General features: G+C 39.6%; 1 protein-coding gene across 1 annotated transcript in view; it reads left to right on the plus strand.

Annotated features, from left to right (window-relative positions):
• cdh11 (cadherin 11, type 2, OB-cadherin (osteoblast)) overlaps window positions 1–27901 on the plus strand; it is a 47145-nt gene that overhangs the window by 15962 nt on the left and 3282 nt on the right. Inside the window, exons 2-10 of the mRNA XM_079457187.1 lie at window positions 15300–15794; window positions 16667–16961; window positions 17665–17784; window positions 18390–18557; window positions 20297–20484; window positions 23499–23752; window positions 23915–24051; window positions 24646–24767; window positions 25095–25212. Of these exons, the coding sequence (XP_079313313.1) occupies window positions 15543–15794; window positions 16667–16961; window positions 17665–17784; window positions 18390–18557; window positions 20297–20484; window positions 23499–23752; window positions 23915–24051; window positions 24646–24767; window positions 25095–25212 (1654 nt within the window). The 5' untranslated portion in view covers window positions 15300–15542. The remainder of the gene's footprint in view (window positions 1–15299; window positions 15795–16666; window positions 16962–17664; window positions 17785–18389; window positions 18558–20296; window positions 20485–23498; window positions 23753–23914; window positions 24052–24645; window positions 24768–25094; window positions 25213–27901) is intronic.

Below are 27901 nucleotides of genomic sequence, written 5' to 3' on the forward strand. Positions count from 1 at the left end.
GATTAAATTCTATACGAGACAGAGCTGTCAGCCACATGCACACACTGTGTCATAGCTAAATATTGTTAGTTGCAGAGATACCTCTCTATGTATTTCATATGTCTGTTTGCTAGTTTTTACAGGTTGAACGTGAAGGATAGCTCAAGAATTTCTTTCGAGCAGAAGGCTGATCAGAGGTCCCACTTGCTTTTATTGCGAGGATAACTTGCTCTGCCAGGCTTCACGACTAGGCTGTTAATTACCCTTCTCATGCCTTAAGATTTGCAGTCCTGCAGTCTTGCAGTTGGGGAGCAGCAAAACTCAATGGGCTGTGATTGGATATACGTGCTTGCAGATTTTTACATGCATTTGTAAATCTAGACTAGGAATATTCAATTAAAGTTTCAAGACGTTCAGTCTTTAAATGGCTTTCCTAGAAAAGATCTACACCGCCGAAGGTCCCAAAATAACCTGGCAGACATTTAGACCTTGTAAAAAAACAAGAAATTTTATGCTACACAAAAAGCAGTTTTTATAGAATGATTTTTACCCAAATATTTACATCTTTTGGGATATTCACCTTTTCAATGGCTGATAAAAGTATTTTCTTTCAGCTTGTCACACTGAGTGACTTTTCAACTGTTTTACAGACAGAACAACTGCTTATAGAATAATATAAAGACATAAAAGTCATATTTCTTGATGATGGCTGATACGTCTGCTAATTCAAAATCCCTTTGTGTCCATCCTCTAGTACGTTCTACCAAGAGCCCATTTCTCATGCACTCTCATTACTGTAGTGAATCAACGGCCATCATTGATATTCCGGCGGTTCAGAGCTGTGACTGTGAGTCTGCCTCCCAGCTCCCAAAGTTGATTTGATGCTAGCGTAGCACTAAATGAAATTCAATATGTCACCAGAAGTCATTTGCAGGCCCAGAGCATATAGCATTTAATACTTTAACCTTTTTCCATCCTCAGCTGCTGTTCTAGCAGTGTAAGTATGAAGGGGTATAGCGAGTTTCCCTCCACGGTGCTTTCCCATTCCTAATTGGCTATGAGACCGAGCGTTTCTCCAGTTTGTCATAACTAGTTAGTGTGTGATATATTTGTCAGGAAGGTTTTCTGGGATGGTGCACATACTTAGCTGTGATAATAGTGATAGTTCAGCCTACAACTCTATGAAGTTTTTGATTTTTATAAAACAATAAAGGGAATGTTAAGTATGAAAGTACCAGAGAAAATTGTTAGAATCAATATTTGTACATGGACAGAAAAGACGAAATAATGGAACTCTGCCATACAATCCCAAATTGGACGTACTTGGCAACGTGGCCCACACAGCAGCTGTTTCCCTGGTCCTGTAAGATGCAACACTTATATACAACTTTCAACGTCATGCGGCTTGAAGGCACACTCGTCCATTTAACTAAATGATTTTTCCGCTTGGGTAGCTGGGATAGAATTGTACGATTTTTTCACAGCATGACCTCTGTGAATCGAACAGCCCCTGTGAAACCCTCACAAAAATAAGTTTGCCAAAAGGATTCACACAGACAGAGTCTGTGAAACTCATGGGAGAACTGCTGCCATTATTATGCATCTGACTGACATTTTCTGCGGCTCGCTCTTATTCTCACGTATATTGTCGTCCTTTTTGCGATAGACGAGAGTTTTAGAAATGGCATTTTGAGAGTGCCAAGATGACTTATCTCTGCATGCTGTGAAAATAAACTTCACTTCAATAATCAAACTCGAAGATTAATGGATCCCAGTGGTATTGGCCAACTTTAGACATGATATCACATGTTACAAAATGATGCAATCATACACAGAAGCGAGGAGATGCACGCCATTCGGTACAGTTCACAGCGAAAAGCATAGTTTATTTTGTATCAAACTCTTACACACTCAAGTGGACTGCACTAGAAAAACTTGCATTATAAAGATGCATTGCATTGTCAGATGTTTGATGTAAATATACCCCTCGGTTCAGTTTCCCTTGTACACCAAAGAAAAAGCAGTTGTTGATTTATTTATTGTGACAGAATGATTTGTGATACACCAAAATGCCATATGGTTTAAAAATGTGCACCTTCATTCCGATGTTGTGACAATGACTCCTGCGGGGTTGAGAGCGTTCCCCTCGCATTATTTTATTACATCAATATGTGACAGTTCTCATCGGATCTGAGAAATGCAAAGCAACGTGAAATAATGCGCCTTGACATGGCTTTTCAGGCAGCCGTGTGCTCTTATGTTAGAGCCGGGGCTAATCTTTTCAGCATAATTTTGATCATGGCTAGTGGCCTAGCTTTGCCATATATCATGATTGTGAGCAGCCTCTAATCCTGTGTTGTCTACAATGTTTGAAAAATTACGAAAGAAGAGCGATCCTCGAATTTGGCAAATGCCCTGGGAGTGGGATGGTAATGACAACATTTGCAGCAGTTAGCCCCCCCTGAGCTTTTACCCCTGACCCCGGCTCTTGACTGGTATAAATTAGTGTGTGTGACATTTATAGAGGACTCTCTCTCTCTTCATGTGTAGATGATTCTGTTGTCTTAAACCGTTTGACCAAGGGACCCGGCATTAGCTCGGCACACTCTAGGTATCGAAACGAAATACCAAGCCTTCTGGATTTTAGATGGAGATTATAAATTTAGTACTAGACGCGCGGGATGAAAGACAAGATTTATTGTCTTGTTGCTATGGTAGAAGATAGATCTTCTTCCTACTAGTTCTTAGTTTATCGCCATAAATAGATAAGTAGTCTCCCATTCATCCAAATCAGCAGCCCTGGAAGAATTTTACAGTATGTTTGATATTCTGTGGGTGTTTTTCAGACTCACTGGAACTATTGATCGTAAGCAAGAGTTTTGATTAAACTGAGATACAGAAATGACAAATCAATTGTGGCGCAGCAGTTCAAAGCAACTGCTGATATTTGTGGCACTTTGATCAAATTTGTACACTTGAAAAATACCAGTTAGCCTAAATATGCTCTACCAGAAGCCCTGACAGAACCGAGTCTAATACATAATTTAAGTTTAGGACAGTATGTGAAGCATTATTCTTTCCAATTGTGCACTTTCTGCTGTACAGTACCTTTATAGTTTTGATAATGCAAAACAAAAAGTCCAGTTTCTCTTTCCAAATGTGAAATCTCCCTGCAGTAGGATCTTAATTAATCTGGACTATAGCAAATAAATAAATAAAGAGGGCCGGCAAACGGAATAAAGAAAGTGGAACTCCCTTGTCAGGGGATTATGATGGTTCGTAAATCCCTGGGGAATCAAATTTAGAGATACAGAAAACAAATGTAAGCCCCAGAGGATTAACAATCTCATTTTCCCATTGCTAGAATAAAGAAAGGATTGCCCTTCTTCCTTCAGTACCTGTCAAATAACTATCTTCTTAATTTCCACCGCTGCACAGTAAGTGTGACCATGTGCACTGGGGCCTGGGCAACTGCGTTCAAAATCAACAGGGCAGGCCAGCCGCCTTTGTGCTGCTCTTGAAATGGCGGATTGTGTCAATGGACATCGAAAGCCCCATGAGGCGCATTCACATTTGTGTCGGATGTGTGTGTATGTGTGCAAAGGTCATAACGTATAGGTTAAAAAAGCAGTGGACGAGAAATTGAGGCAGTTACACTGTATTCAATGTTGGATGGGATAGGAAAAAAACATCTATAATGGAAGAGTTTTAAAAGGCGATATCTTGTACCTTACTTTCTTTTTAAAAAAGCTTTTAAATGACATATTTGCAACTGGTGTGTATTGCGGCTTTTCCACTGCATGGTACCGTCAGTTTAGTATTTATGGAACCTCAACCGAGGTGGTACTTAAAAAAGTATCAGGTACTTTACCCAGTGGAAAACCACTCAAATTGAGCTCTACCGGGATGTACCGTGCAGTACATGTAGTGGAAATGCGCCATATGTTTGACTATATGTAGTATGTGACACCTTTAAGCACTCTAATGTCCTACATTGTGAAAATCTATAGCTCTCAATATATTTACCTTATCCCAAAATGTCTTGACAAACACAATATTAAACTAATACTCTACAATTTGGCTCATTAAGCCAAAGATCTACAGAGTTAGATGTGTATTATTCACTAGCAAGCGGATCGAAAAATGCAGCACTTATTAATGACCCCTGCTCTAAAGCACAAGGTCCTGAAACGATAGATGGCTTGTAGGATTGTGGCCCTCTGTCTACACTTTCTTTTTGTTTACTCCCTGCCGGTCCACGGGTCTAAGGTTTGTGTTATTATATCAATCCCTTCTCCCATTTTGAATCATTTACACCTAATTGGTGGCTTGCGGCCATCTCAAAGGAGTCCTGCTGGTAGGCAGTTGTCACCAGATGTTTTAAGGAAGACAGAGCATCTTTGTTGAGTCAGCGGTGCATGGCAGGGGTGGATTGGGTTGGAGGATTGAGGACAGGCATCTTCCTGTTTTAACCACCTCTCAGGGTCTCTAAGCCGTACCAAGAGGGAAGCTTGGGCTTCAAATTGTTCATGTTGAGAGACAGATGCATTCTTTTTAATGCCCTCACAAATGTTCCAAAAGCAGCTTAATGTTTTTTCGGGGACAAAACTCAGACTCTGCAGTTTTTGCTATTGTTGTCGTTTTTTCTGATGTATCAGTTTAAAAGAAGAGATTACCTAAAATGGAATGTTCTGTTATTATTTACCCACTCTTGTGTCATTCCAGATCCATTTGCTATACATTTTCTGTGAAACAAAATATTTTTTTCATGCAACTGTCTTATTTGCTATATATGAAAATATTATTTGAAGCCATACCATTGATATAAAGAATCAGTGATTTATGCTTTCTTTTGTAATCTTGTTGAAATTATACACAGTGTTCAAGCTTTTTATTAATAGAAAATAGCTCTGTCAATACACTACAATCATTCATCATGATTTATTTCAAGGTTTTTAACACAGTAATGGATTTTTATATTTTTAAGGAGCTGCTGGGAAAGGCCATAAAAGCTCCTTAGATATTGTTCATAATTAAATTTGCTAGTAACTTTTGACTCTAACTTTCTTAAGAGATGCATGAGTTAATCATTCAGAATAGTTGAGTAGTAAAGTAGTAAAAACAAGATGTTCCAATCTGAAAAGTCAAAGTATATTTTTATATAACAAAATTGTCTATTTTACTTGGTTGTAACTGCAATATCTGCAAGTAGGACCTTAGCAGTGCTTGTACATTCTAATACAGCACATATTCACACTTTTATGTATGTTTTTAGCAGATTTTATTCATTAGATTTTTTTCTTTCATTTAAGTCCCTTGAATAATATCAGTTAAATAATTTAAATAAATACTTTTAAGTCACTTAAATTACTTTTTTTTGGTTCCCTCTGAAATGTTCTGAGGCTTCCTAGTAGGCTTCGCCCCCTCAGTTAAGAGCCTCTGGTTTAGTAGGAGGTTGGGGAAATGACAAATGCTTTTGTGTGTCAGTTTTGGTGTCAGGTTCAGTCCCAGCTCCCCATGCATCTCCTCTCTGTTGAGGGATTAGGGATATAGGCTCAATGCCACAGTCATCTGTTCAAATGTCTTCATCATTGATAAGAAGAAATTGGAAGCAGTGAAGTGCTCTCTGACATTCCATATTCTCTTCTTTTGATTTCCCTTTTTGCTGGCCTTGTTTACCCTGAACCCATTCTCTCTCACACACACACATTTCATTTTCTTCCTGCTCATCACCTTCATATGTTCTGTGTTGGTTTAACAACCATATGGACGGTTTCAGGTCTGCTGCCCGCACCCATGAGATCTGTTATGTAGCAATGAAATTGTGACTTTACATGTTGGATTGTATCTTTCTGCTCCTCACATATACTGTATATATAAAGAGTTTGGTTCCAAAATGAGATACCCCAGTTTATTGTGCATTCCAATATATATCAATCAAATTGCAGTTAGTTTGTTTAAGCCATAATGAAAAAATTTGGGAACCAAAGTCTTCATATATGCATTCAATTTAAATTAATGTATATAGCGCTTTTCACAATGTGCATTGTTCCAAAGCAGCTTTATTGGAGAAAATAAGAAAAACTGAAAAATAAAGAAAATATATAAACACAGCGCATGGTGTTTATAGAACAAGCAAGATCATTCCAATAAATAATATCTTATAAAAACAGTCTCCCGGTGAGCACGCCAACACGGGCCTGTTGCGAGGAACCCTAACTCCAATGATAAATAAAAGCTGCCAGGAGGGCCAGGTCTCTTCTGACTTGTCACAGCTGCATTCAGTGACTTTGATTAAACGCTACTGAGTCAATCTTTATGAAAAATAGGGAGAGCTTAGTAGTTGTGATTTAGGAAATTTCATTTGTTGAAACTGTTTAGATGTAATTTTGTGATCGATATCAGACCATAAAGGAATGTTGTAAGCAGGGAAAACAGTAATGGCCTAACGTATCTGTGTGCAGTTATAACTTCAAAGTGCTGTCATGTGATGTAAGTTTATTATCAAATACTAAGTATTGTAAATGTAGCATTAATTTGACAAGTAGTCCCAGTCCCTCTTTGCTCTTGGTTGGATATGGACTTGTCTGAGAAGGAGCTGGGATGGTCAGATGGTCCCTTTGCTCTTGGTTGGTGACGGAATTAAAATATATATATTCTTCCCAATACTGCTACAGCGCTATGTTGGTACATAGAATTCTCTTTTTATAGGTGGAGTAAAGATGATTCATAATGTAGGACTTTTAAAGATAAGGTGGCATTTCTGTTTATTCTGTCTATATTTATTGATTACTGTGTAAACAAAGAGAGTATGATCTGGGACATGATACTTTAAGACACGTCTGTTGTTTATTTATTTATTGACTTGATATATGAAGCGATGCACATTCCTTCATTTTCTCCGCAGTTCTGTGTCAAAGCAGCTAGCTTATCATTTTATGTCGTTCCTTTTCCGTTGTGCACGCTATTGAGATGGCTGTGAGGTTTAATTTCTCTGTTCACCAATTGAGTGAATTAACCTCTCCTCAGAGGTGAAGCTCGGTGAAAAGGTATTCAAAAATCGAGTGATGTTTATCAATGAGCTATTTGCTTTTCAATCATCTCTGCAAAAAGTCAAACAATAAAGCTGTCAGTCAAGCGACCTCAGCATTGAAGTAGCTTGCAGATGCTAGCGCCATAAAGAAAGGATTTAAAAAAATCGACACTGAAATTCAGATGGGAGTTTTATTGAAATATGCCTAGCGACTTAAATATTGGAGTTGGCAGGTCAGATAAGTTGCCTAGGCTCTGCGACTTGAAACGGTTCCCTAAATCCACCCTAACTTTGTCACAGTAGCATATAATAGCCTCATTTCTTTCTCGCTTCTGCGTCTCCATACATAGCTTTGGTGGGATTCAGGGATTCAAGACTTTTTGTCTTCTGTCCCCCCCCAACCTCAAGAATCCCAAGTATTTTATTTTCCCTTTGCCTCAAATCAATTCCAGACATGCGGTTTCCTGCTCCCCGGATCCTCCGGGACGCGGCTGTCTGAAAGCCCTGACTAGTCCTCCATTTTCCAGGAAATGAAAAGGTTTGGGAATGAGAGGCTTTGGCAGGGCCTCACCATTCACCTCTTTGTAATGGAGCTGTTTAAAGGAAAATACGTAAGCATATCTTCCACAGTGACAGAAATATTCTGCGGCCTTGTGCATCAGACAAAAGAGAAAACACAGGGCCTTTATTAGCCTTGTACACTTGAATAATGAATGAAGTGTCTTGTCTGTGATTGAAGCTCTGTGGAAATGCAGCTGTCTTTAGTCAGTGTTTTTTCAAGCCAGTCATTAGTTTTCTTGGATATACTGTTAAACTATGATGTGCGTTTTGGAATAGTGTAATAACTGAAGACATAATTAAAATATTATTGATGTGTAAAGAGGAGAAAAAGAAGAAAGAAACAATCCTCTTAAATAATAAGAAACCATGTTGAATGACATCTAAAGGCGTCAGCTGAGAGAATGCCGAAATCATCTTTGATTGCTGAATAGTTTAAAGTCAACCATGCACAAGCTATTTCTGTAGATGTAAACTGTTTAATAGTGAACATCGCCTCAAACTGATTATCTTTAGATTTTTTATACAATTTTCTTGATAATTGCTTGAAACTAATCATGTATCCATTTCATTTGCAAAATGCTAATTGTTCTTTCGGTATATTTAAACCATTCATTCAAATATTTAAAGTAACACATTTCTCTTACTCTTGTAACAACGTATTTATTTATTTTATTTATATGTTTTTTTGAGGTATGGCAGTGAAACACAGGCTGGCTGGGGGGATTTACAGATTGTTATTAATACTTCCATATTTGTGCTTGCATGAATAAACAGGAGGGTAATGTGTTAGCACAGATGAATAATGAGAGGAATTATCATTAACAGACATGTGCAAAAGCTGATCCTTGTGTTTAATAATTATGAGTAAAGCTTTAATGGGCTTTAGCAATTGGCTTGAGTGACTCAAAGACACAATCGAACACAGCCATCTGCATTTTTACGTACGACACTTAGTTTGTACCTAAAATAAGTCTTAAATGTACACTAACTTTATTTGCATTATTGCTGTGGTCTAATGAAGGCAGACATCAATTTGAGGCCAATTCACTTCCTACTAAAATCAAGTTATTCCGGAAATACAATGTATGCTTTGTATAATGCAGTGATCTCTTGTTCTTGCCTTTAGGCAGCTAACCTTCATTTCTTTCTAGGTAATATAAGTAGAATGCTGAGCCTTGTTTGCCCTAGTAAGGTGATACTTGGTTCTCTTCTCCAAGGGCACGTGCCACCATCCTGAGCAGCTGTAGAGACAGCGGCAGACTTTATTAAAAAAGCGCAAGAGCCTCCATCACCATCGGTCTGAGCAATGAGGACTGGAATGACTCTGGAATGGACGACTGTTAGATGCCTTATATATAAGAAACTAGTTTCCATTGACCTGACATTTCTGCTGTGCAGTGCTGGCTGGAATAGCCGCATGGACACTAACGTCAGCAAAGGCACAATCTTTTCCACCATGTGCCTTTACCTCATAACTCAGAGTCCCGAGCACAAATGTGAGCATATTCATAATCGAGACCTTTCAGGAAATACAGGAGAGAGCGGAATTTGTCACCTTTTTAGAATTCAAAACAGCTCTTTAGTTGTGCACCGCAGTGAGCCGGGCTGAGGGATTTTTGTTTGTGAAACACCTCCACCGATTAGTCTTTGTAATTGAACAGCAATTAAGAGTCGGGTTTCGCCCTGTGAGCACAATCGCTGACCAGGGGAAGTGCTGCTGGGTAATGAGAAACCAAAAAGCTCTTTTCATCGTGACAGCATCGGCACTGGCTTTGATGGCGGAACTTTGAAGTGAATAGATACACATCTCATTTCTCAGGTCCGTCAGGAGCGCATGTAATGTTTAGAGGTTATGACTTCCTGTTACATTGCACATTTTAAAAGCCTGCTAGCTTCCGTCCCTCAGACAGCAATTACCCATTCGAGAGAGAATTTCTAGTTTATTTGAGATGATTTATCATCAATTAAGACCTCATTTCTTGGCAGAATGTACAAGCGGTTATGACCTTCATCACTTTGTGATGGGGTTGACATTTTGTCTGGAGGAGACCACTACATACAACCACTGTAATGATTTAAATGACACTCTGCACAAGTTTACAGTTTGAGAAACTTGACCTGGTTTGCTTAAATAAGTGTTCATTATACAGCAGAAAGCATTTGAATCTTTGATTCTATGAGATTGGATCTATGTGCCCAAGGAGAACGTGAAGTTGCATGAAGAAATGAAATGAGAGACGAGCAAACTTCACATAAGTTCACATTGTCAAGGCCTCTGAAAATGCAAAGAAAGCAGTACTTACTTCCTATAAAACATCGGATGTACCAGTGTTTCTCACAGGGTTTTGAGAGACTTGTGGTGCTGATGACGTCATCACGCCATGTTTGCGTTTTAACTCTTTTACTCCCCGATCTGTCATATTAAAATACATTTTAATACAACTGAATGCCAAACTCACTTATTGTCTGTTCTGATGCCAGTTATGAAAGGATTATCAGTGTTTCCCATTCATTAATTAGACTATGGGAGGCCGACCATTAATATACCTACCCAAGTAAAGTCAATGTGTGGGAAACACTGCTAACCTTTCGTTAAGTCCTGATAAACTCGGTCAGCTGTCTTCTCTGTCAGTAACTCTTTGAGCCTGTTTACGTTCAAATGCAAGTTCAAGGAGTAACGCATATTAAAATACTGCCACCTTTTAATTTGTTCACTGCCATGTGAGAGAGAGAGGCGTTTAGCTTAGAGGAGCTGCACGCAACATGAGAGAGAGAGAGAGAGAGAGAGAGGAGCTGCGCTTCAAAGCGCTGCGTGGAAGTCTTCAATGAATTAAGCTGTTTTAAATACAAATAAATGTAATGTATGGGAAACACTGTGCACTATTCTGAAAATTGTAATTTATTGTAATTGAACGGTCAGTTTATCCAAAGTGTAGTCAACTAACTTAGATTCCAGATTTGCAGGTTCTGCATTATATGCATTATTGCTGTAGGTTGTTGATAGAAAAAGCTACATATGCTTAAGGTTACTTATGCGCTATTGAAATATATTTTTAAAGCGATAGTTCACACAAATGTAAACATTCTGTCATTGTTTATTCACCCTCATGACGTTCAGAACCTGTATATGTCTTTTTCTTCTGTGGAACCCAAAAGCAAATATTGTGTGAAATGCCTTGATCATTTTGAGTCCAGTTATTTTGTTATTTTGTGTCAATGGGTGCCAGTGTTGTTTAGTTAAGTTCTATTTTCCTTGCTGTTCTTCAGAAGAAAGAAAGTCATACAGGTTTGGAGAGTTAGTCAATTTACATATGCAAAATTCGCTTCCTTTCAGAATACTGACTAGAACTAGAAAATGCTCATATATACCTTTAAACATGATTTATAATGCCAATCTCAGTAGACTATCAAAAACCAGTGACATTATCTGGAGTTGAATAATAAAGTTCAGCTGCTTCAGCAGCACATTATTTATAATTATTATTTATTTAACATTCACAAAAAATTGAATTGAAACTGATGCATGTCTTGGTCATCAATAGTTCCCTTAGGCAGCCATACCCTTTGCTAAGTTTTCAACTATATGCTGTTAATGGTAAGATAACACCCCACACTATCTCTTGGTAACAGAAAGCCCCTGGAAATGAATATGGAAGTGTCTGTATGCTTACCGCAAAGGCCGTTTCAGATTGAATAAGCTTTATGTGTACATGTGTACATAGATACTAATACAATCTCGGAGACTCGGAGCAACATTGAGCGTAGCTGCGTTGAGGGAGCAAGCAGACAGTGGCATATATCAAATCAACACAGAGATGAATCATCTTTACTGCTTCACACCAGTTTTGCAGGTGTGCTTTTGCCTGGTCTTAAACCACAGCATTCTGCTGAGATTCGAATTAAAAATACAAGCGAGAGAGGAATAAAGAGAAAAATGGAGCGAAACAGAGTACAACTGACCACATCATTCTCACATTAGCGTTTGCTCTCAAGTCACTTTTCATTAGATAGTAAGTTTGTGGTTAGAGATCAAGAGGAGCAGAGTGTGCCTGCAGCTGAATTGCAGTCATTTTCTGTTTTCGTTTAGTGATAGGTACTAAAATTTAGAAACCAACAGGGTAAGTGGCTGTTAACTGAAAATACTCTGCAAAGAACAGAATAACTGTCTTTCACTCAGGTCTGGCTCTTTCAGACAAATAGCTTTACTTCTGTTTGATTTCAAGTGTCATTCTGTAATCCTCCTCTATCTCTCTAACTCTGCTCCTCTTACTAAATTCTTCTTTGTGTGGAAGTATATCATAGCACCTTAGATTCAATATGTAGGACCATGACAGCTCTTACAGAATTTAGGTTTATTTAAGTGTGTTTAAGTATTAGTAAAATATTAGTAGTAAACTGCACTTTCAGTGTAACACGAATAAAAATGATTATTGAAGAGGATCATATTCTTAATAAAAATAATGTTTTGTAAAGGCAGTTTGTTTTACTTAATCTATATAAGTTGATATAACACATTTGTATTGGTTTCAAGCACAATTTCAATGTTTAAAATTGACATAAATAGGCAACTGTTTGACATAACTTAGTCCTTTTGTGCTGGGGCAACATGAATCATTTGAATTGACTGACTGAACCTACACAGATTGAGTTCCCAGCATGCTTTGCTCTTATGATTGGATTACATTTGAGTACATTTTAAAAGTGTAAATGTGTTTTTGTGAAGGATGATAGATAAGGAGATGATGATTTGTGGCTAAAAATAAAAATCACAAAATATGGAGTGCAAGGTTACAGAAGGACTTCTGTACACAAGGAGCGATATGATATATTGTTATATCATATTTAGCATCATTGCATCAATCCATCCTTCCGTCCTGTTTACTTTTAAAGTGATTGGTCCAATCTCACAATTCTGTTTGGTGGATGTGTATTTCATTAAATTTTACATTTATTCATTTGGCCGACGCTTTTATCCAAGGCGACTTATACGTAGAGCATATACCGTAAACATTATGTCAACACATTAAACATATTCTGTAATGCTCTTGCAGAGTCCATAACTCTTTATTATAATTAAGGTCAAGGCATTTTATAGTGTAGAATTCAATATTTGGTTTTAGGGATGTGTTATATATTCCATTGAATATATTCAACTAGTAATTATAGGCTGTAAGGCAGCATGATCATTTGCGGTTCCAAAACACTGAGGCATTTCCCTCCATTGCCCTGCATTCACTTTTACAGTACACGCCAACAGTCTGCTCCTGATACACACTAATACTGCACTCCCAAAATACAATGTCTGCATTTCTTTCTTTCTATTGACTGTTTTAGAAATGACAGAGCGTTCATATATTCCCCCCTTTTAAATGAGCTCAAATTGCCCTCTGAATATGTTTTAGTGTAGACACACCTGAACACTAAACGTCTGGCTGATAAGAGTGCCTAATAAATAACACACTGTATCACTGTTACAGATGTTACAGATATTGCAGGGTTAGTGAATCACTTATCATGCTTGACTCTAGACTTCCTTTGTAATTCAAAAGACAAAAGATCCAGTCAGGACGAGAATAAATCAGTCGGGGGAGTGGAACATTTACTGGAATGTTTGCTTTTTTATTAAATCATCAAGTGGTTTAGTTTTGAAACAAAGCATGTAGACATGATGAATAAGAAAAACCCCGAAACTATTTTGTGAAAACATGCTGTGGGTTGTGGTTTTCTGGATCTTTGTCTTTGAGCCAAGAGTTTCAGTCTTACATTAAAACCCATGAACTTTATTAAAAGGTGAGCAGTTGATAATTTCAAATCATTTCTAGATGTCCGTTATTTGCTTTTCTGGTTAAAATTTGCATAGCATCTGAAATGGCACGGGTTCCTCGCATTATGTCAGCCGTGTTGATTAAACGCTCAAGTAAATAATCTGGATTGCTCCTGCTCTCAAGAAACGTTTGAGAGAGGCTGTAAAAACGGCCCAACTAACGGAGCATGCTGACATTTTGGTGGCTAGTCAATAATGACGGAAGGTATAATATGTCTTTTTTCCTAGCACTGCTGCCAATTTACAGCCAAGACTAAGAAATGCGTAAAGCAATGTAATGTAATCATTATAGGCCCTGACAGTACAGAGGTCTGCCTGAATTTGGGTGCTTGCTTTTCTACTTCTCCACTGAATGCACAATATTGGACAATTGGACAATATTTACAAGCTTTACTTTGCGGACATCGAATCGGTTCAGTTTAGTCCTCTCTCTCCTTTATCCGCCCCTCAACTGCCTTTCACACTCTCATAAACCCCTCCTTCTTACGTCTGTGAAGTGAGGATTTGACTCACTGTGATTAGGCTGGTGATGGTGCAGCGAGCGTGTATGTGTGTGGGCGCAACGGGCCACCGTGGCTGTTGTTGTCAAAGCTGAAGGTTGTTAGCGGCTCACTGGATGAGAAAATACCCGGCGGGCCCAACTCCCATACCACATCCACCTACACCCAGCCTGAGAGCGATGAGCGGCCATTACGGGATTTCACCCAACACCTCAAGTGGTTAATTATGGGATGTGTAACATGACAAGTGTTTACACTGGATAAAGGTCTGGAAAATGATCCATTTGACAGCTGTAAGAGCAGGGTTTGTTTGTGACATCGGTGTTGGGAATTTTCAGTTTGAGGGTATGAACCTTTTTTGTTTTCAATAGAAACGGACTATGTGTGTTCTTTGGACTCTGTTAATACATTTTCTTTTTTGGAATTGAACCGAAATTATCATATTTTTACATGAATAGCCGTGAGCCTTGTGGTTTATATTGTGCAACATGGAGAATGGCGGCAACAATGCCTTGCTTGTAGACCACTGGCTGGGTGATGCCTAATTGAATAAGTGCAAATGGGCTTACAACCTCTGATGCTTAATTAGTTCAGGGTACACTGTTACAAAATGAATTAATATATTTCAACACAGTCAATTTAACTTTGACAATTCCACTGTGGTCCAACACATTAAGCGCGTCGTACATATGAGCTCCCTGTGATTGTCACAATACCAGTTTCAGTAGTCTATACCAGTGGTTCTCAATCTTGGACATTTTATAATATAGAGATGTATCATAAATTTGATGCATAAGACCACCAACCATAAGAATTGATGTTCCAACATTGAATATCTGAATATGTTTTGGTTCAATTCAAATTCTAAATTTAAGATTATAAGTCTTTATTTGGGGAAGCGATGCACTCAACGATAAAGTGTACCAATAATAGCGAAATTGTACTTTTTTTCAGACCAGAGACAATGAATGAACAAATTAAATGAAAACAAAATCACCTTTTTGAATTTAGTAAAAACTGCTTCAAATAAACTGAAATAAGTAAAAGTCAGTAGTAAAGGACAAAGAATGAAATTAAGCGCAGTGAGTGGGTTTCTCCTGTCGATATTATTGATTAATGCACAGGTCCAACATTTTGACACATATCCAATTTTCTGTCCCACCTGTTTACATTCTCTTACGACAAACCAACTACGTTCCCATTAATACCCTGCCAAGACAAGAATGAAACAAGCATTTTAAAGCACGTGCCTCACAGTTATGCGGGAACCGTAGTGAGTCAATACTCACTACTAATGATAATTTAGAAAGGCTGCAATCGTTACTTTTTTATTTCTGTTTCCACTTAGTCATGCAGTACCCATGTCCTCTTATGTGACCGATGATCTGTTCCTTCTTTTCAGAATCAGCTCCTAAGAAAGAGAGAGACAAAAAGAGGCGAAATACAATTTTGTGATGAATCTCCGCATGGCCAGTCAAATCCGGTGAGGTCTGCAGTCCTTGTGCTCCTGTCCTCCCCCAACTCCTCAGCCCCTTTTGAAACCCAACCAGCCAGAAGACAGATTCCAAGTATTCTCTTTGGACCCTAAAACCCATAGGACGGGTGTAAACAGGAAGGCCCAGAGGAAGTGGAGAGCGCAGGCAGGATGTGGGAAGGACTGAGACTGCAGGTGATCTTTTTGTGTTTGGGAGCCGCACTATGGAGCGCTGCAGCGGCGGCGACGCACAGGGGCTCAGGACCGAGGGAGCGCGGCCATCGTCGGCATCTGTCTTTACATAGACACAGAGAGAGAGGCAAAGAGGGCCAGGTGCTTCACCGCTCCAAACGGGGCTGGGTCTGGAACCAATTCTTTGTCATTGAGGAGTACACAGGCCCCGATCCTGTTTTAGTAGGTCGGGTAAGTGGAAAATAAGCAACTTTTTGTTGTCCTGCTCCTCCTTCTGTATCTCCCCTCTCTTTTTGTACTCTTAAGGTTATGCTGTAAATGAAAGTCATTGGGGTTTTCATTACAGACAGAGTCCTTGCAATATCCTCCATTTGTTCCACAAAGCAATCAGTGGCCTACTTGATTAAAGGTTATAAATTGGATTTCCTTTTTAATAACGCTGCAGTCCCCTATGGTTCTTGCATAGGGGAAATGGACGATTTATGGGCCTGCCGAATAGTTACATGGCAAACCTGCAGCATGTTGGCTTTTTTATTCCCACTTGAATGGAACTGAAGGTTTAAACTTATTGAGTGGGGATATTCTGTGTCAGGAGTTTAATATCATTTTAACCAGCATAATCCACATTGCCTAACTCAAATCTGTGTATGTGAAACGTAAACAATCAAAAGCTGCTAAAATGAATATGCTTTGGTTTTAATATAAAATGACGTTTGCTTCAGTATACTCAGGACATGCTTAGTTAATCCACAAAGAAAACATCTCTCATCATTTATTTACCCTTTAAATTGTTCAAAACTGGTGTGATTCTTTCTTATGTTGAACACAAAAGAAGAAATTTTGATAAATCCATACAATCAAGTTCAATGAGGGCAAATGTTGTTTAGATATCTTCTAAAATATATGATCTTGTGTTGAGTCAAACAGGTTTTGAATGACATGAGGGTGAGCAGATCATAAAATAATTAACATTTTTGGGTGAACTTTTTTTTTTCAATGTGATGATATCATGGGTCACTAAATATCTGCTTTAGTCTCAGGGTTCTTTCTTTTCATTGTTGCTGAAAAATCCTTATTCACCCTCTCCCTGTCTGTCCTTCCAGCTCCATTCGGATGTGGATCAAGGGGATGGAAACATTAAATACATTCTTTCAGGGGAAGGTGCAGGCACTATTTTTGTCATTGACGACAAAACAGGCAACATTCATGCTACAAAGACTCTGGACAGAGAAGAACAGGCCCAATACACCCTGACCGCCCAGGCTGTGGCCCGAGATACCAACAAACCCCGGGAGCCTCCCTCCGAGTTCATTGTCAAGGTGCAGGACATCAATGACAATCCCCCAGAATTCCTCCACGGGCCATATTACGCTCGCGTGGCCGAGATGTCCAACGTCGGTAAGTCGGAACCTCAAAAAAAGCATATTTGTCAGCTTCTTTTCTTGCGCCATGAGCCCTTCCCTGACAGCTTGTTCCTCATGCATTATTCAAAACAGCTGAAATCTGACTCTCCGAAAGTGACTCGTACTCTTGTTGCAACTGTTGTTTTGCAGTCAGACTGCTGACTTGTCAAGGTGTGTGTGTTTGTGTTTACATTCGTTTGTGTGTTTGTGTTTACTGCTTTTTCAATGTGCAATACATCATCAGTAATGCTGTCCTGTCATGGGGTAACGATCTGTTACCCCAATACCCCCCTTATTCACAGTTTATGTAATACCACTGGGAACCCGGTAAGGCTGGTTTTGGCCAGGTCAATTCTAGATACTTTGAGACAAGTTGGTAAATTCAATCAGACTTCAGGGAAATTAGCCAGGCTAGAGCAAAACACACACACACATGCAAAGCCTGAAGCAACAACAGGCACCTTTGATATATTTTTTCATCTCAACGATTTTTAGAGCATCAGGGAATATTGGTGTAGCCTTTGAAATGGCATTCAAACTCAAGTTCATAACATGAGAAATGGCTAAATTGCACAATATTTATGATTCCTTGCTATGAATGTCAGTGGGAGGTGATTTTTCATACCTTTAGGAAGGATCCAAAAGTGTTGGATTCGGTATTATGGCTGATGAGTCAACATTGTTGCCTTCCTCCTCAGGTACTTCAGTCATAAAGGTCACGGCTACAGACGCAGACGACCCCACATACGGCAACAGCGCCAGGCTGGTCTACAGCATCCAACAAGGGCAGCCTTATTTTTCTGTGGAGCCACAAACAGGTACATTCGCCAGAAATTATATTTTTATTGCGAAGCCAATCGCGCATTCAGATATGCATCACGCGCAATGTCATGTTTGGCTTCAATTCAATTACCGCAGCGTGAGGATTGGGAACGAAAAGGGTAGTTTTTTCACGCTTCGAGAGAACTTTGCTGTTTCTGAGCTAAATTAACCCGTGGTCAGATTAGTCCTACAATTCCCCGGTGGCAGTCGAAACCCCTACAGCAGTCAGAAGGGATGGAGCAGATGCTGCTAATAAACTAAAGCTGGATATTTTGCTTGATCCCGTTCAGTGCTGACATTTCTAATTCACTGCAGGCTTATCTATGTGGTACTAACAAAGCCACCGTACAACCGTCCCACATGTATTCCGTGTGCATTATGGGAGAATTCATTTATACTAAGCGCTTTATGAGCCTTAACAAAGAGTGATCCTTTTCTGAATTCAGTGTTAAGTGTCAGTGAAACCAAGAATTTTTTGAGACGTCAAGTCTGTTTGGAAAGCTGCACTGAACCAACTTAGCAATGTCCTAAATAAAAGGAACAAGGTCAATACTGTATGAAAGCTGATTGAGCGCGCAATAAATTTGTGTTCATTTTGTAGGAATTATTCGAACAGCTCTTCCCAACATGGACAGGGAGGCAAGACAGGAATATGATGTCGTCATCCAGGCTAAGGATATGGGAGGACACATGGGTGGACTGTCAGGAACCACTCAGGTCAAAATCACCCTGACAGATGTCAACGACAACCCTCCTAAATTTGCTCAGGGTGAGAGAATTTATTCATTCTGTTATAAATGTTTCACTCGTTCTCTCTCTTTTTCTCTATCTCTCAACCATCCATCAATTTTTGTTTGCCTTTATCCCTGTCAGATGTTATTATAGTCACTATTGCCATGCCTTGGTCTACACATAACATTACACTGACCTCTCCACCAAGGGAGGAGAGTTTCCTTTTAGCCAGTATACAGCTCTTTCTTCTCCACACTTCAACCCTCCAGCCACACATTACCATTGACAAGCCCTCAGGGACCAAGATGGAATCTGCTAATATGTGCTACAGATGTTAACATGAAAATATCACAGCTTAATTATTCAAATGTCCCTAAACGTTCTACGCGAACATGATGACACCAAGTTTTCTTGAGCGTGAAAAGCTGGATAAAATATTTACGATGTTTGTGTGCAACCCGAAGAGCGCTGGGTGGCGTAAGCCGGCATTCGTGTGTTGCCCATGTGACATTAAACTGCACACTAAGCACATAGATTTTATCTGTCTTTTGTTGCAGAAATCGCCCCTATAAATCTCCTCAGAGCGTCTGCTTTTTTGTTCACTCTGAGCCTCAGGCTGGGTAGGAAAAGGCCTTCAAGCTTTTTTCCTTACTAAAGCAGAAAGCAGCCTTGTCCCAGTAGTCCAGCGCATACCCATCCCTGTGTTTTGGTGGTTGTAGAAGCCGTTATTCATGGACCAAAATAAACTGTACATTGCAAGGTTATTGCCCACAATGAGAAGCTTAGGCTTGCGGATCCCTTAAATCTACCTCACCGATGGTTTTGAGCCTAGTGCATGATGGAAAAGTTCAGGAAGAACTTAGAATGCAAGAAAACAGTCTGGCTCTGTGTATTGGTCAGAATCGGAGCTTCGGGTATTTCATGCACCGCTCGCTTAAAGAGATAGTCCACCCAAAAATACAAATTCTGCAACCATTGATTCACTCTCATGTTGTACGAAACCTGTATATGACTATTGTTTTTCTGTGGAACACAGAAGAAGATCGAATTGGTATCAAATACAATGAAAGTCAACAGGGACCAATATTGTTTGGTTACCAGCGTTCTTCAAAATATCTTCTTTAGTTTTCTTTAGAAAAAAGGAAAATTATATAGGTTTGTAATAACATGAGTGTAAGTAAATGATGAAGCAATTTTTATTTTTGTGTCAACTATTCCTTTAAAAGGCAGTCAGCTGTCTAGGTTCAATATGTATTCACTTATCAGAAACAGACTCTTACACCACAATCTTGCACGTGTTTACAAACGTAGCTCACAAAAGTCAAAATGAGAATGCTGCCTTCCTTTCTTTCTGTTCAGTCTGATTGAAATGCCCTGGCCTTTCTTCATGAGGACTTCCTCCCCATGTGGGAGATATTTTTGTAGGCGCAACTGAAGCGTTTGGCTCTCAGCAGACAGGGAGTGCAGCCATATGGTCCTTCTGCGAGCCTCAGGCAGGTGTCTGTTTTAGTCTTCATACACCCACCCACATCCACACGCAGACTCTCTAATCACAAAATACAAAATTCACACGTACACTCCCAGCTAAGAGCTCGCAGGTGCAAGGCACCTGAAGCTAATGCTGGTATCACGCAGCGAACTGGTTCCCGGGTGGGCAGTGTGATCATGAATTGTCTTGCCTGTGACTCAGAGATATTACACACTTTATTACATTCTGCCCCCGTTGCCCCACACCCTTTCCCGAGAGCTCACAGGACTCATTCTCCTCCTCCACAGGTGTGTACGCCATGGCAGTCTCTGAGGACAAGGTTCCCGGTGAGGAGGTGGGCCGGCTGAAGGCCAGAGATCCGGACCTGGCAGAGAACGGGCTGGTGGATTATCGCATATTAGAGGGCGACGGAATGAACTTCTTTGAGATCACCAAAGACTCTGAGACCCAGGAGGCTGTCATCAAACTGAAGAAGGTGAGGAAGACCACTGAGGACTGAAAGGGTGTTAGGGTGCAAAAGCGACAGCCAAAGAAGTACGTGCGATTGATGTATCTTGTTATGTTAGAGTGATTGCAAACGGAAGAAAGTGCACACAGAATGTGGGAAGGGGTGAGGTGTTCTTGTCAGATAGTGTTGATTTGAATTTTCTATCCAAACGTTTACCACGTCTCTCTCTTTCTGCCCCCGAGGATTTGCATGTCGCTTATTTGCTTTTGTATTTGGGTTCTTATTTGCATGGATGCACTTGTGTTGTGGTCTTACATGCAGGTGTATGGAGCATTCGGCTCTATAATTCCGATGACACTGCCATGCCTTCCTTATTATTTCTGAGAGGAGGATTGACTTTCATAGCTGGTTCTCTCTGTGTGAGGGTATCTCATCTGGGCCGTGCGGCGTGCTGAGCTGCAGTGCTCAGCTGAAGCTTGTGTTATTGCTCCCCTGCTCTGAGGCCCTGGATTATGTAGACAATTACGCAGCCACTCAGGTTCGACTGCCGCCCATCCGTTTCTCCACCGCCTGTGGTCGAGAAAAATCCTCACATTGCCCAGAGCAACCAGCTTCAGCCTGAGAGCCAAACAGACCCTGACTGCAGCCGTAACACTGCTACCTGCTGGTGATTTTCCACAGCTCAATTTCATAAGGCTGAAAGGCAAACTGAGCATTTAGATGAAATGATAATGTATGCAAGTATAACGGATCATCACGTTTTTTGTTTGCTTGAACTGCGAGATGTGGTGAGGAATCACCGCTGTAGATTTTAGTTATGTCATTTGTGCTAAGGAGATGCTTGCGGTGCACCAGAAGTGTGGAATCGTCAGCATCGTCTGGTTTTTAAACGTTGTGGCCACAGCAGAGAATGGTAAGGAGGGGAAGAAGCGAGCAGAAGGGGGAGAGAACAGACAATACGGCATGCCAACAACAATTAGCTTGACGCAACGCTGTTTCACTCAATAACACAATGCCTCAGTGATACACCTCTTGGGAAATCATCACCTTTTGCTCTTCAAAGCATGTTGAAAATTAAAGTCGAAATTACTGACGGAATTGCCAGGGTTTTAATCAAGTATTCTGTTTCAACTGCAGGCTTGCGACGCAGGCTGAATATTAAGAGGAGACGTAGCATTATTGTGAATATTACGTTCTTGTGATTAGGTTCGGTCGGGAGTTATTAGGTGCCAAAGTAAAGGATTGTGAGGGGGGCAGTGGAAGAATAGGAGGGACCTGTGTTGTCAGAATAAACAGAGGATAGTTTTCAACCTGTTGGAGGAAAGAACTGGGTCATACTTGTTTCCAGCGTTGGCAGCTTCATTAAAGAGATTCAAAGAAAAGAAAATAGAACGGGGAGGGAAGGGAATGAGGAAGCAAGAAAAACAGCTTTGAACCAATCAACGCAGAGCTAGCCAGCATGTGTATGTGTGAGCGTGTGTTTGAGTCGATATGTCCCCTTTGAGTACAATTCTCACTTGGTAATTTGTGACTGAGCAGTATGACGGGTGAGATAGGCTAATCAGAAAACAGGTCGGACGTGTGAAAAGCTGCCCATGTAGGAGGAAAGAGGCAAACCAGACCAGCGCTTTAGCACAGATGCTTTTATAATAGCGGCTTAATTTGCTTCCATGTTAATTGCGTTTGTGTTTAACGTATATAAATTGTTAAAGACACTGGGAACTGAACAAATATATGTCTGCGAGAAGCATTATATTATTTTTATTTCTTTTACAAGCTTCTTTTTGGAATTTTGTCTCCTTCTCAAATGTATTACAACAGTGCCATCTAGTTTCATCAGATTTTTGAAGTTTTTCTTTTCTTTTTTTAGACACAGGATTGAATATTGGTTTATCCGACCACTATGTCTTTATTCATTGTTCAAAATCATTATTTCTTAGGCATGGATGACTATTAAATAACGATATTTTTACACAACATCAATGACACATTTTTCAAAGTCCCATTTTCATGTGTTCCTAATGATCTATTGATAATCTCTTCATGATTATTTTGTGTCTCTGACCCAGTGTTTCCCACAGAATTTAGTGAAACTATAGGGGCTAAACATATTTTCCACTTGGGGGATCATATTTTAAAGGTAAATGCTGATATCTGGTGCATTTTAAAAGGAAAACTAAGTGACTCAAGTGAGTGCAATTGTTGAACTCCCCCGCATGGCAGTATCACTTTATTATCCTGACCAGAGCATGCATACGTTATTATAATGTGGCGACTGTTTATGGTAAAGAAAAGCACAGCACAACAAAGTAATGTTACGTTGGGGTGGGTGATTTGGAAAGGTGCTCATTTTAGCCTGCTAGCACTGAAATTATAATCCCACCCTCTATGCGATTCGCTGTCCAAAGCCACGCATCCTCGAAACACATGAACGTATTAAGTAAATCCATGCAATGAATATTGTTAATCAAACTGTATTCTGTGCCTGAGCAAACAACTATATATAACTATATACAGTATATAAATATACAACTGAAAATATTCACTGCACAACATTAGTTAGATTGTATTTACCTCAAACTATGTTGTATTCAGTATGGCTCTGTGACGTCTCAAATCCTGGCCAGTACGCGTGTCTGCATTTCAACCGCAAAAGCTGAAACAGTAGCAAGCATGCTTTTGTACGTATTTTTAATGTTAATTCATTAAGTAATTCATAGGCGGGATTATGCTACTTATGAATGAGCGTGCATGCGCATCCTGTTTATAAATGATTGGAATTCATTAACATACACACATGTTACTACGAAATCTGTCTATATCTGTCAATAAACTATGGCGGGTTGCCATAGTCTCGTCAATGAATGGGAAACACTGCTCTGACACTTGCGCTGGTAATTAACCTTCTGTCCTGCAATAATGTACAATCAATTGACATTGGTCATTTTCATATTTCAACATGTGTGGCAATATCTTACTTGTATTGATAGCATCCATCAAAAATCCATTAACTGAAGTGAGTTCTGGCTTTTTGTTTTCAGCCTGTAGACTTTGAAACCAAACGATCGTATACACTGAAGGTTGAGGCCTCCAACCCACACGTGGATTCCCGTTTCATTGCCTGGGGTCCATACAAAGATACCACCATTGTGAAAATAGCGGTAGAAGATGCAGACGAGCCCCCAACATTCATGGCTCCCAGCTACAACTTTGAGGTGGAGGAAAACGCCCCAGCAGGCACTTTGGTTGGACGTGTGCACGCCAAAGACACCGACATGATGAACAACCCAGTCAGGTAGAGCCTCAAAATTAAAAAAATGCTTTGGCTGTTATGTTTGAGGATAGTAAAACTGTACAAACTGTATATAATGTCTATATGGTTTACTTCAGTCATGTCAATAAACTTTCTTGTGTTCTTGTGTCAATGTTCATTTGAATTTGACTCTTTTCTTCCCAGATACATGATCCCACGTTATACAGACTTGGAAGAGTTCTTCACTATTAATCCAGAGGACGGCATAATTAGGACCACAAGAACTTTAGATCGGGAAGCACAAGCTTGGCACAACATCTCCGTCAGCGCTACAGAGATCGGTAGGTCACTTCCCTGTTTTTTGGGGCTTTCAAATAACAGGGTAGCCTTGCGTTTTTCACATTTTTTCCCTGACCAAACTCCCCAGCTCTCCCTCCACCCTGCTCTTATGTGGTTGTAGTGTCGCCAGGCCTCCGGCATGATTTCACAAGAGACAGCCACAGATTACCTCTTCAAACTCCAAATGATAGCCTCAGTTCGGCGAACACTGTGTAATTGGCCTTAAAATGTTAGATATTTATTTCTGTGAGTCTCTGATTTCCTCCATGTGCAGTTAGTGTTTATGTGTGTTGGGATTAAATATCTGGTACTTTTTCATTTTGCTCTTTGATAATTTTCAGCATCTGAAATTCATGTCTAGAGCTCTACATCTTCTTTTGTTACGTGGAACCCACTTACGTTTCAAAGCGTAATATCTAGCATTCATAAGAGCAGAACATTTCAGGAGACTGTGAAACACCCTGTGGAACTTTCTTTTTGTCTTGTCTGAAGTCTCGTTCTTAGACGGGCCGATTAAATTTAATCACAGCAAATCCAACACTGTATGCAAACTTGAATTAATTTGTGTCTCTATTTGATTTGGTTTGTCGTTGCAGGTGGCCATCACCAAGATGCAAAAGTACGAGTCAATATCAAAGTCAAAGATGTGAACGACAACGCCCCAGAATTTGCCAGTCAAAGCGAAGTCTTTGTGTGTGAGAACGTCAACCCTGGCAAAGTAGGTCATTGTGTTTGCATTCGTCCATATATTTTCAATTAAAAAACTGTTTCAGTTACCTATTAAATGTAAGTCTCCAAACTGTTACAGGAAGCAGAAATTTACTCATTCCTAATGAGGTCACAACTTTATCACAATGTCTAAATTAAATCTATGCCATGCTCGCTTTCCTTTTGTTGTAAAGTTAGAAGTTTGAGTGAGTGATGGGAAAGAAAAAGAGAACGAGACAGGATGAGAGAGATAAAAGAGTCATACATTTATATAAAGGCATGCCCTGGTGGTTTTAACCAATTTAACATGATCTGATATGAACTGTCTTCTCCACAGCTCATCGAGACAGTTAGTGCTGTGGATAAGGATGAAATGACCCACCGCCAGCACTTTCACTTCAGCCTGGCCCCCGAGGTCGCCAACAACCACAATTTCTCCCTCAAGGACAACAGAGGTGTGTTACACACTAATACCCCATTACACAATCATTTCCACCGCACAACTTCCTCTTTCAAGCCAAGTAAACTGCCTTAGGAAATATGCCAATTGAAAACACAAAATATTTTAGCTAATTCCAAGCCAGCCATGAGTTTATTTATGCGTAGGAGTGAGTGTCTACAGAGTGGCCCAACCAACCTCGTGTTGGTAATTAGGTCGTGATGAGGTGGGCAAACTCAAGTCAACTTCCTCTCTTATTAATTATGGAGGCGTCTCTCTCTCTCGTTTGAGCTTTGCCATCTGTGGATTCCAAACGTGGGAGAAACCCAGCTGGTAGACAGCAGTGTTTTATCTGTTTCTCAGGCATCATGCTCGGTGCGCCCTGGAAACCTTCAACACCATGCTTTACTCCAGAAGGTCACGTGTGTGAGTCTTACTGGGTACACACAGGTCAGAGGAGCATGTTGAGGAGCCCATCCTGATGTAGACTAGTTTTAGCTCAATGGACCTCAGTTAAGGTTGACAGCACGATACTGTGCTAGAAGTACTTTGTTTAATAGTTTGTAAAGTTGTGTGTTGAAGTTACATTGAAAATGTTTTTTCACACATTGGAAAAGGATATGTGACATAGGAGCTTAAAATAGCGCAGCATATTAAACAGGCTGTATGTTACATGTGTGTGAATAAATAAAGATGGCATATAACACTGATTAAGGTCTACCACTGTATGAGGAGTGCCATCATGATCGGGTAGGGCTTAGTTTGAGGGCGATTAGTTTTTTTTATATAAGCGCACTACTTGATGGCTAATTTCTATATTTAAAATGTGTTATCTGAGCAAAAGAGTATATGTTATCGTCGGTTTCATTGGACGCACACCCTGGCCCCAAGTTAACTTCCAGTCTGAGCTTGGTTATAATATAACAATTTACTTTATATTTAATTTAATATGTGTATTAATTTTATGAAATTACATTAAAACGACTCAACAGTTATTGATTCTTTGTGGAGGTCTCCCGGAAGTTAAGTTTGGGCTACATAACGCTGAAACCGTCTATAGTAATTGATATACTCAATGTATCAATAAGATTTCCACGTAGTCCAGCACCCAACCTGCATTTGCATATTTCTCTTTGACCAACAATAGGTTGGAAATGCGATAATGGAGTCCGTCGCTGTTGCCAGTATAATTATTGTTTGATTGATGATTAAATACCTTGTTCCTTAATAGAACACTGCTCTCAAAAGTTTCCCCTGTGAAAACTTTCTTCTAAAAGCAGATTTTTCTACAGACTCCCAAATGATCTGTTGTAGTGTAGAGGTGCAGTCAGTAATTTCATGCTAATTAAAAAAATGACTGAAGACTTTTATATCAGTGAGCCAAAATGATCTGCTTTTGTTTTGCATGGAGCATCTCAGGGGACGTTGAGATCATATGACCAGCCATGTCACGTCATTAACAATGATACTGACATCAATAATAATAATAACAATAACGTTTACTTTGAATAGTCCTTTAGTTACTGCTAAAGATGATTTGAGAGCCAAAATACATGCATTTCCAAATAAAAGGCAATATAAGAACAAAAACAATATACTGCAGACACATCACACAACTGTGAAGTAGCAGCTGATAATAAACAAACGTATCAATTTAGAGCATATGCAGTATATGAGTAAAATGTGCATTCACTGCATAGTTAAAATCACATATTTCTATAGGCAATAGATTGAGAGACCCCATGTGGACAGAGAAGCAGAGGACAGGAAAGAGAGAGAGAAATGACTCTCTGTTTCCCATTTGGTCTTCCGTAATGAGAAATGAGATGAGCACTTTTTAGCAGGCCATTTCAAAAGCCAACAATATTAGGCAGACAGATTGGGCTACTCAGATTGACTGGATCCAGAGCTTTTCAAATGGATAGTTTTCAACAGCTTTGCCCACCCATTTATCTATCAAGCTCCATTAAAATGAGTCTCTGCAGAGAGGCCGCTCTTATAAATTAGTCCTAATAAAGGCCTGCTGACTACGTACTTGCTTGAACTTTTACTATTTGTATGAACTCACTTATTCGGAGTGTAGAGTTTTCTATGTGTGTAGCAGTAGTGATAAAAGTGACAAACTTTGATGCCCGATTCAAATTATGTTTTATTAATCATCATCCCTAAGGCAAAAGAAAATGCAACCTGCTATGGGTTTCTGCTGGAAAACAGAGCTGATGGGTGGTAATGAGATAAAGAATAATAGAGCAATCAATGTATCATATGTATTCTATTCACCAATGCTTGAATATTTGAATGTGACAGTAAAACGAGCCAAGGGCAACTCTGGTCAAACCAGCTGTGATTATAGAATACAGTCAAGCCAACTAAAATGAAAAAGTGGTCCACACATTTAAAGAAAAAGAAACCTGCAGGTATAGCAGAGAGGCACCACTTTTTGTTGTTTTGTACTTTGTGTAACACAGCTTAAAGTTATGAAAATTACATAAGCATTAAAAACAAACAGTGAGGTACAACGTATGGCCAAGGGTGTCAGTGCCAAAAAAGTATTATTCCATCCCTCAATGTAAGGTTTGTGCCCTAAATAAACAGTAGTGTATTGGTGATACCCTAAATCATTTTTAATTTATTCAAATGCCCAATTACAATTATTTACTTTCAGTCCATAATGGAAAAACACGTTTTAATGGTTAAATGTTATG

Source organism: Barbatula barbatula (assembly GCF_947034865.1).
Source record: "Barbatula barbatula genome assembly, chromosome: 1".
Taxonomy (NCBI): Eukaryota; Metazoa; Chordata; class Actinopteri; order Cypriniformes; family Nemacheilidae; genus Barbatula; species Barbatula barbatula.